General features: G+C 35.3%; 1 protein-coding gene across 1 annotated transcript; it reads left to right on the plus strand. All coding sequences in view use genetic code 12, as the record gives it.

The window, feature by feature from the left end:
• Window positions 1–3,627: 3,627 nt before the first annotated feature.
• Window positions 3,628–6,329, plus strand: J8A68_000301 (uncharacterized protein; the record flags this gene model as incomplete). Its single annotated transcript, XM_049406847.1, has 2 exons — window positions 3,628–5,147; window positions 5,195–6,329. The coding sequence occupies 2 exons, from the start codon at window positions 3,628–3,630 to the stop codon at window positions 6,327–6,329; spliced, it is 2,655 nt and encodes an 884-aa protein (XP_049266393.1).
• Between the last annotated feature and the right edge of the window lie 3,325 nt (window positions 6,330–9,654).

Here is a 9,654-nt window from a genome sequence, read left to right on the forward strand (position 1 = left end):
CGCTTGTGACTAAAATTTTAATTATTACTGACAATTAAACAAAACAATTAAATTGTGCTCTAATCTCCTCCCCCTAACTAGTTCATCATTCATGTACAAATTAGATTTATTTTCTAAAAGTATCCAACAACAATTGTAGACACCCTGTCATTCTATTATTTTAAGGACCCAAAAAAGGGATAGAATCTAAAAATAAATCAGAATAACAAGGTCTATTGTTTGTATTTTTTAGGGATAAATATTTCCCATTCGTAAAAAAAATAATTATTTCTGGATTTGTGGCAGTTACGCGTTACCTCAGCAGATGTAGAATTACGACATTACGAAATCGTAGTTTGAAAGAAAAAAAATAATTACAAATTTTTTGCAACAAAATAATGCAGGATCAAAACAAGAAACCGAAAAAAAATAATCAATAAATTTTGCAGTCATTAAAAAATATTTTTTTTTAATGCTTAAATAAATAATCATTCTGATTTAAGAACCCCCCCCCCCCTATTAGCCATTCATAATTTCATCGTGAACAATATTCCCTGAAGGAAGTTGCAAACAAGCTTTTCAAGCATCTCTTTTAAGGGGCAGCTTGCGATTGTACAATTTTCAAATTGTTAGTTTCGGAATAGGGCTGCAAAATCGACCCAGCCTCATTTAATAGAGGAATCTCCTCCTAAATCGATTCAACAACTTGGGGACATCCAGAATTTTTAAAACATAAGCAGGAATAAAGATGCCACGTATCACCAAAATACTAGCACCCCAAAATCAAGGGATGAAAATATTTCCTCGTTGAACTAAACTTCGGCAACATGGAGAACAATCCCCTCAAATTTCCTTTCATTATGGTTGACGTCATCAAGTACAATCGTATCGTTATAGTTGTCCCATCCATTGTAAAATTGAATTGTTGATAATAGGAAAAATGAACACGAATTTTGTTAAATAAACAATAATAGAAATTAAAGGAAGAGACAAACATTTTATTGAGTAAAAATTTTCACTTTGCGCCATACTATTCTACCGAGAATAGATTCTACGACAAACAGCAATGAACTCCCCTGTCGCTTGATCCAATGTTCTGGATTCCCTTTCGAAAAGCTACCTATCTAAATTGCACATCTATTAATTAGCCGCTATATTTTTTTTTTTTTCTGAGAATGCCATTTATAAGTATAGTTTCATTCATGAAACGATAAAAAAAACGAATTAAAGAAAACGATTTGTTTAGAAAAGAAACATGAAAAATATTAATTGCCAAGATCGGATGGATTTGGAAAAAGTATTAAGTTTAAAAAATTACTATCTGTGAGGGGGGGGTTCCTAAAAATATTGAAATATATTTTATGCGCTTAATTATGCCTCACTTCTTTTTCACTTTTCCCTTTTCAAAACTAATTAAAATCAGACTTGTAAAAGTGATCTTGAAGCCCATGTTTCCCTCTTCTCCTAACGAGATATATCTGGTATATAAAAAGCATATTTGTGTTGATGGAAACAGTGACTATAGAATGGCAAACCCTATAATTTCTATAATAACAAGTTTAATCGCTAATAGTTTCTTAAGTTATGTTTATTGTCGGACCAAGTTTATTTTTTAACTGACTCAACCAAAAAATAAAATAATGAAATAATAATTTTATAATAAATTATATTTTGGATGGACAAAACTTTTCACTTATTCACATCAGACAATAAGCTCATTTTATCGACGTTCCCTATCTTTTTTCTTTTCGATCTCTTCTACAGAAATTCTTTGAAAGGTAAGATGAAGGTTTGCTTCTGGAGGCTAGGTAAGCACTTAAACATTTAAATTTGCCAGAGAATCTCGCAAAGAGATAAGAAAATCACAATAATCTCCCATAAAGACAGAGAAGAGGAGGACAAATAGGGATATAATTACGACTGACATCTTCTCAAGAGAGACATTTTATTATTTAGAGAGTGGATCATTTAGTAGTCAAAAAATTCGAATTGTAATTAAAAGAAGTCATTTATTTTTTTTGTGGAAATATGCATTTTTTTTAATCAAAAGGCTTAATTTGGAACAGAATTTACATTGAATAGAAATTAAACAATGCAGTGATTGTGCCAGAGAAAGATGAAGAGCAATACTGAAGAAGATAAAACTACTTTTAGACCTTGCATAATCATTTGAAAATTGTACGAAGATGATGGCGAACCACTAAATCTATGAGAATTTGAAAGCATTTGTTGCAAATTAGCAGATGAACATACTTCATATCTCATAACCCACTGGTCCTAAGAAGTACAGCTGTAGAGAAAGTTTCTTACAATAGAGCTTTTATCTTCATTCTAGAAAGAAATCGTTTATTAAATCAATAAAGCCTTTTCCTCGCAAGCAGGCGTTAGAATAATAATTTTCTTCAGATAAAAATAATCCTTATACTGGAGATAAAATATAGATCAAGCACTGTGTGGTCTGGCCCATTCATCCACAGCCAGTGTAGATACAACTGTAACTCTAGAACAACTACTCTCTCCGTGTTTCCTATTACTTTGAAACGGTAAAAGTAACCTGTAAACGTAAATACATGCGCATAGAGTATTAGTAAGCAGCTATAATCACCTAACCTAACACCGAAAAGGATCATTTTTGGCGCCCCTGTATATATCCGGATTTCAGATGCTAAGCTCATTTTAAAAAATACTGAAATAATACTCTCTTCGACACCCTTTTACGTTATTCTATTATCTCTCAAGCAAATTATGTCAACAACCTAAGGTGATAGCTGGCCAACCCATACTACTGGCTAATATTCTAGTTAGTAACCAATTAGAAAACTTTTTGCCAGTGTGCATATAAGCTCCATAGAAAAACGCGTCCAGCTGAAAAAAAAAAATCAAATGGAAATTTTTTTTGAACGAGAATCTTTAGTATCTTTAGTTCTTCTTTGACAAGCAGTACTTTACAGTATTGAATAGCTTTATTCGAATCGCCACAGAAACACACACAATGACTTAAATGTCCCATATACTCAGTGGGTGTACAAAATCCAGAATCAAACCGGTAGTCTCAAATGTGTTGCTTAGAGAATTTTGATAAGAGAGGGGTATTGCTTTGTTTCTTTTCGTGTGTAAATGAATGAATTAATGACCATGAAAGAGATTAAATTGCTTTATTTTTAGTCATCCTGTAAAACTGCTTATGCTGGAGCGTCGTCATCCTTCCACCGCCAAATGATTGGAAAGCATTTGCCTGACTAGAATGAATAATAAGATATTAAATTTAAAGAAAGTTTAAAATAATATTTTATTATTTATTTGTATATGCATAAAGATATTTTTTAATTTTCCACAAATTTTATTTACGGATGCAAAAAAATAAAATCACTTGAAAAATAATTATCAGAAAATACTGGTTCCACGACATTATCATAATGGTATCAGCTAGATTGTTCCTTCAATGATGATCAATCAAAAATATTTGGAATGAAAAGAAAAGGAAGCCGATTTGACTTAGGGGGCTGGTGGTTTCAAGGGTGAAAAAGAAGCATTTATATCAATCACTCAATCTACCAATTTTTTCATAAAATCCAATTTTTTTTAGAAAGAACCCTCATCCGTCATTTCAACTCTCTTTTTGTGTGAACTGAAAGCAATTTAACAAAAATGAAGAAAAGGATGTTGAAGACAAACATCATTCTATTGTGGTGTTATCTATTGACAACAGTTCTCACCGTACCTGTATCACCCAAGTTGGGTGGCACTTTAGGTGAGGATACTGATACCAAAGGAGAAACCCCTGCTATTAGTATTGAAAATTCCCACGTAAATCCCCCAAGTTCAAGCGTTATTATTCCAACCACCGTTCAAAAAGCTCCAGCCTCCACTTCCTCAGAAGTTGTTATTTCATCTGCAGGTGCCCCTTCTTCCGAAGTCGTCTTTTCACCTCCAGGTGCCACTTCTTCTGAAGTTGTCTTTTCACCTCCAGGTGCCACTTCTTCTGAAGTTGTCTTTTCACCTCCAGGTGCCACTTCTTCTGAAGTTGTCTTTTCACCTCCAGGTGCCACTTCTTCTGAAGTTGTCTTTTCACCTCCAGGTGCCACTTCTTCTGAAGTTGTCTTTTCACCTCCAGGTGCCACTTCTTCTGAAGTCGTCATTCCTAGTCCTGTTGCTTCTTCACACGTGATTCCATCCCCAGAGGACGTTGCCTCCCTGCGTGCTGGCCGTTCTTCAGTAGTCGCTGAATCTGATACCGACCTACCTCCCCCACAACCTTCATCGTCACAGGTTGTTGTCCTCGCAGCATCTTCTTCCGAAGTCGTTCCTCCAACTGGTGCCCCTTCCTCTCCGGAAGTCTTTATTCCACCAGTTGCCCCTTCTTCTCTGGAAGTTGTTGTCCCACCCGTGGTTAGTTCCTCAGTAGTCCAACAACCAGTTGTGGCCTCATCTGAAATTGTTTTAGAATCAGCTTCTACTGTTGAAATTACTACATCATCGTCGCAAGTCGTTGTTCCAGAAGCTACTACTGCTCCTGAAGTCGTTGCCCCAGTCGTCGATTCTTCGTCTGAAGTCGTTGCACCAGTTGTCGCTTCTTCTTCTGAAGTGGTTGCACCGGTTGTCGCTTCTACTTCTGAAGTCGTTGCCCCAGTCGTCGCTTCTTCGTCTGAAGTCGTTGCACCAGTTGTCGCTTCTTCTTCTGAAGTCGTTGCACCGGTTGTTGCCCCCGCTTCGTCCACAACTTCTCAACCAATATCCCCCGAAGAACTAACAGTCGCGGCCCCACCTTCTTCAGAAGTTGTTGCTCCATCAGTTGGTCCTACTTCTTCAGATACACTTGTCGCACAGCCTACTGAATCTTCCACGCTGACTACTAACAACCAAGCAGCACAACTCCAAGTCCAACCTCTTAATTTTGGTTTACATACCTCAAGTACTAGAACAAGTTTATCTTCGTCTATCAGATCAAGTTCTTCCTCGTCAGCGCAACCCAGGTCCAATTCAAGAACCAGAACAACCAATACTATTCCATACCACCAATATAGTTCTAGCTCATCTGCTCATCACAGTTCTAGTTCTAGTACCAGTTCCAGTACCAGAGTAACTCATACTACACCAACCCACCATCAACATAGTTCTAGCTCATCTGCTCATCACAGTTCTAGTTCNAAGGTCATACAAAGACAGTGGTTACCACAATTGGTACTACCGTATACGTCACTACTTGTCCAAACAGCCAAGTTTCTACTGCCACTGGTATTGTTGTTGTAAGTACCAATTCTCAGGGTCAGTCACATACGTTTACCAAGCCAATTCCTACTGTTGTTAATTATACTACTGTTTGCGTCACCGAAGGAGTTACCGAAACTGTTGGTATTTGTATAACTACAAATTCTAGAGGCGAGAAGACTACTGTTACTGTTCCAATTGAAGCCGCATATGTCACAACACCAGTTTCTACTGTTACGGTTACTGAAACTGAAGTTTTGACTACTACTCATTGTGTTAAGAGACGTTGTGTCCAGCAAGAGAATACAAAGACGGTTGTTCTGGTTGAAACTGTTTATACTACTGTTCCTTGTGTTCCAACTGGGTTTATTAATAGTCCAAGTAATATCAATAATCCAGGTAATTCCAATTCTACTCCAGATGCTATTAATGCTGTTGCTGCAGAAGGGAATACTGGAGCATCCAATTCTGGTAATTCGATTGCAGGTTCTAACTCAGGTTCTAATGGTACTAATGGTAGTAATGAATCGCACCACGCCGGTGGTGGCAATGGCGGTGGTAATGCTGGTGGTAATGCAACTGGTACTCAACCTACTGGCGCTCAACCTACTGGTGCTAATACTCAAGCTGGTGGTAACATTCAAGCTGTCGGTAATACGCAACCAGGTGGAAGTCCTCAAGCTGCTGCCAATACTCAAGTAGGTGGAAGTCCTCAAGCTACTGCCAATACTCAAGTAGGTGGAAGTCCTCAAGCTACTGCCAATACTCAAGTAGGTGGAAGTCCTCAAGCTACTGCCAATACTCAAGTAGGTGGAAGTCCTCAAGCTACTGCCAATACTCAAGTAGGTGGAAGTCCTCAAGCTACTGCCAATACTCAAGTAGGTGGAAGTCCTCAAAGTGCTACCAACATTCAAGCTGCTGGTGGTGCTCAACCTACTGGTGGTAATTCTAACGCTGCTGCTGCTGGTAGTACCCAAACTGCTCAGGCTACTGGTGCTGCTGGAGGTGCTCCAACAACAACATCCACCACGACTAGTACAACTCCACAAGTGACTCATGCCAACGCATCGAATAGCAACAAACCGCCTTCATCTAAATGGATCTGGCTTGTTTGTTTGACATTCACCTATTGGTTATTCTAGCCTGATCGTTGATCGATTCTTATTTTGTCAAAAAACAAAAAAAAATTATCCTTCGGTTAATATTTTGTTGAACAGGATATTATACTTTTGATTTCGTTTATTATGGTTTTATGTTTAAAACCCCCTTTTATTATTCATTATTATTAGCTTTATATTGGTGAATTTAATATATTCACTAATTAGCTTGGACCCCCCCATGTTTTTTTCATTTTGACTTTCTTTTTTGGTTATTATATCATGCTATATATTTTGGTTATGATATTTTGGTTATGATATTCTATTAGAATATCATTTTCGGTTTATGTTTATATATGTTAAATATGTTTGATATGTGTTTATTTTAGTGTATATGAATGTATTATGGTTTAAAAAACTATAGTTTGTAGATTCTCTTGTTGCTTTGTCTATATTAAAAGATATTTACAAAGATGTATTCTACTCTAATATAAATAGATTTATAAGAATCGGAGGCTTTACTAAGAGATATAATATTAAGTATCATTAGAAATAATTAGCTGTTGTTGACAGATGTGATATGTTGAAATCTTTGTAGAAATCTGGAGTGAATTTTTACACCCGGTTGGTGAAGTCTAAAATAGTTCTCTTACAATTCTATACATAAAAGTTGGTCTGTATCCTGTAACATATCGTTGTGGGAATCGGAAAATTTTCAAAAGCGACGGTGGCATGTTTCATCGTTTTATGTAACTACGAGCAGGTACCATCGAATAATATGATCGAAGTTCCAATTAAACGAAGGCTCCGCTACCCTATTAAGAAATTCTTACTTAGGAATTCACGCACCTAGATGATCGAAGTTAAGTTGACGGCATAGACGTACTTAGTTTCTGCTCAATAGTTTCACGTTGGTTGTTACTTGTTCTAGTGAATAGAAGTGGTAGAACTTTGAGTAAGTGCCCGTGTGACGCAATTGCGGTTAACAATAAATGATAAAGTTAAATAATAATGTTCTACCTTAGCTATAAAAAATATATAAAAATTCACCAAGATACAATGTAAGTATTATAGATCCTTATGACTCAAAAATTAATTACTTCAAAGATTGAATTAGAGAAAGAGTAAGAAAAGTCAGATCTTCTTTCTGTGACAGTTGGAGACTTTGGATAGCAGCAGTAAGTTCAACATTCTGTTGACCTAGATTTGAATTAGACATTTTTGATTAAAGAGTTATAATTGTTGTTATTATTGATTATTTACATCTATAAAATTTACATTTCATTCTGGTACTTTTCGACCATTTTTATACTCAATTTCATAATTTAATTTCACGTTTTAATTCTTTAATTTCAATATAGGTTTTTTCTTATCAATATTCTTTTATATTAATTTATGTATTATTCTTGGATAATACTCGTGTAGTATAAACACGTACGATTCGGTATTCTTGGATACTCATTCAATGTATTATTCTTGATCTTTTTTTTTTCTTATTTTCATATTCCACATATCAACTTTTATTTGCATTAATTCACATCAAGTTCTTGTATTAGTTATCATCAGTAATATCAACCTTCTTATTCACTATTCATTATTCAATAAGTCATTGGATTATTTTCAAATCTCAACACTTTCTAGTCAGGTCCTAATGAGATATCTAGGAAAAAAGTTTTCACTTGCAATGAAAGTTCTAGATATCCTGTATATGTTGCCAAATATAGAAATATACAGGCAACAGTATATTAGGTCTAAGACGTATAAAATATTTTATTGCAAATCATGTGACGACTCGAGCCCTAACCCTCAGACAGCAGAAAATACCAACAGAAGTTGCTGCAAAAAAAGATAACAATAAAGATAAACAAGAAAAAAAATTAAAATTGCTGAAAAATAAATTTTGCAATCATTTAAATTTAAGAGTTGCGATCTTCTTTGCTTTATTTACTATAGCGCACTAACATACAACAATAAACAGAAGGTATAATGTATGGAAAACACTGTACTATAAGACGAGAATTTATTTGGGACCTCTTTCTTTAGAAAAAGCTTCTGTTGTACTTAAACGAATATTTAAAATCACGTGGTTTTAACAACGCGGAAGTTTGTGTGTGGAAGTAATAGTAGCATCTGTATGTGTAAATGTCTTAAGTTTAAATAATTAATGAATAGAAGTACACAAAGGATAATGTCAAATAGAAAGAAAGATCCATTAATTGCATCATCATAAATGTTTTTACGTAACCTGTAAAAAGTACCGCACTAATCTGTAAATTCCAACTTATTATTATTTCTTGTCTCTTAGTAACAAAATTGGCGTTCATTTTGTTCCGTGGGACAAAAACCTGCAAACTTATTGAAATTTATTAAAGAACACTCGCGGCAGCCGCGTGTAACACCTGATATTGTTTTAGACTTCTGAGTAACCTAACGTGGAATGCAATAAGGATCAATTCTCAATATTTATACCTGATCGTTCAGGTGGCAGATAATCTATGAGAATACCTGAATATGGGGAATATTCGGATACTCGAGATATTAGGGATTCTGATGAGAAATTCCCAGGCTAGCTTGGTATAAATACAAATTAATTCGCTTAGTTAAACTATATACTACTTAAGAGCTGTATTAGATGAGTAGTGAAGAATTTTTACTCTCGTCGTAGCCCATTAGGTGAGATTCTCCCCCAATATGCAGGATACGATATAAAACTTTTCACCAGATTCTCACCAGATAAAGCAACTAAAGTTTATAAATTGAAAACTACAAAATTAAACCTAGTTTTAATTAAACTATTAGATTGATTTAAAATTATTAAATAAAATTGACTATCAAACGAGTACTCCAATAGTGGTAAAAGAGAAATGGATGTAAGATTGAATTTCATCTTTTCATTCCAAACTCAGAGATTTGCCACCTTGGTGAAACCTTCAGGTGTGTCCTTTTTTTTCTTGAAATCATGTATTACTCTAAATAAAATTAAATAATTATAAAGGTAATATATGCGCCTCCTTGAGTTAGATCTGGAGGAGGAACCTATATGACTTTAAGCGGTTCAAAAACCCCTTTGCATGTAATTGGATATTTCACAGCCATGTGTGAGAGTCTCCCAGTATGGGGAATACTCCCTAGAAAATAAGCCATAGAGTGGCTAGTTGTATTTCTTTCTTGTGGCAATATGAGACTTACTTTCTACTTTTTATGAATTATGATGGTGGTTAAAGGAGTAGGTGTGGTAGGGCAGTGGTTGGTAGAGGGAAACTAGAAAGACAGTAGTTACTGTCGTCGTCGTTCCACTCTGTGCATGATCTCGCTTGACGCGCCATAATTCTAAAGATGTTGGACATTCACATATGTGATGAATGAGATT

This window comes from Hemisphaericaspora subhashii (genome assembly GCF_019202705.1).
Source record: "Hemisphaericaspora subhashii strain CBS 10753 chromosome Unknown scaffold170, whole genome shotgun sequence".
Taxonomy (NCBI): domain Eukaryota; kingdom Fungi; phylum Ascomycota; class Pichiomycetes; order Serinales; family Debaryomycetaceae; genus Hemisphaericaspora; species Hemisphaericaspora subhashii.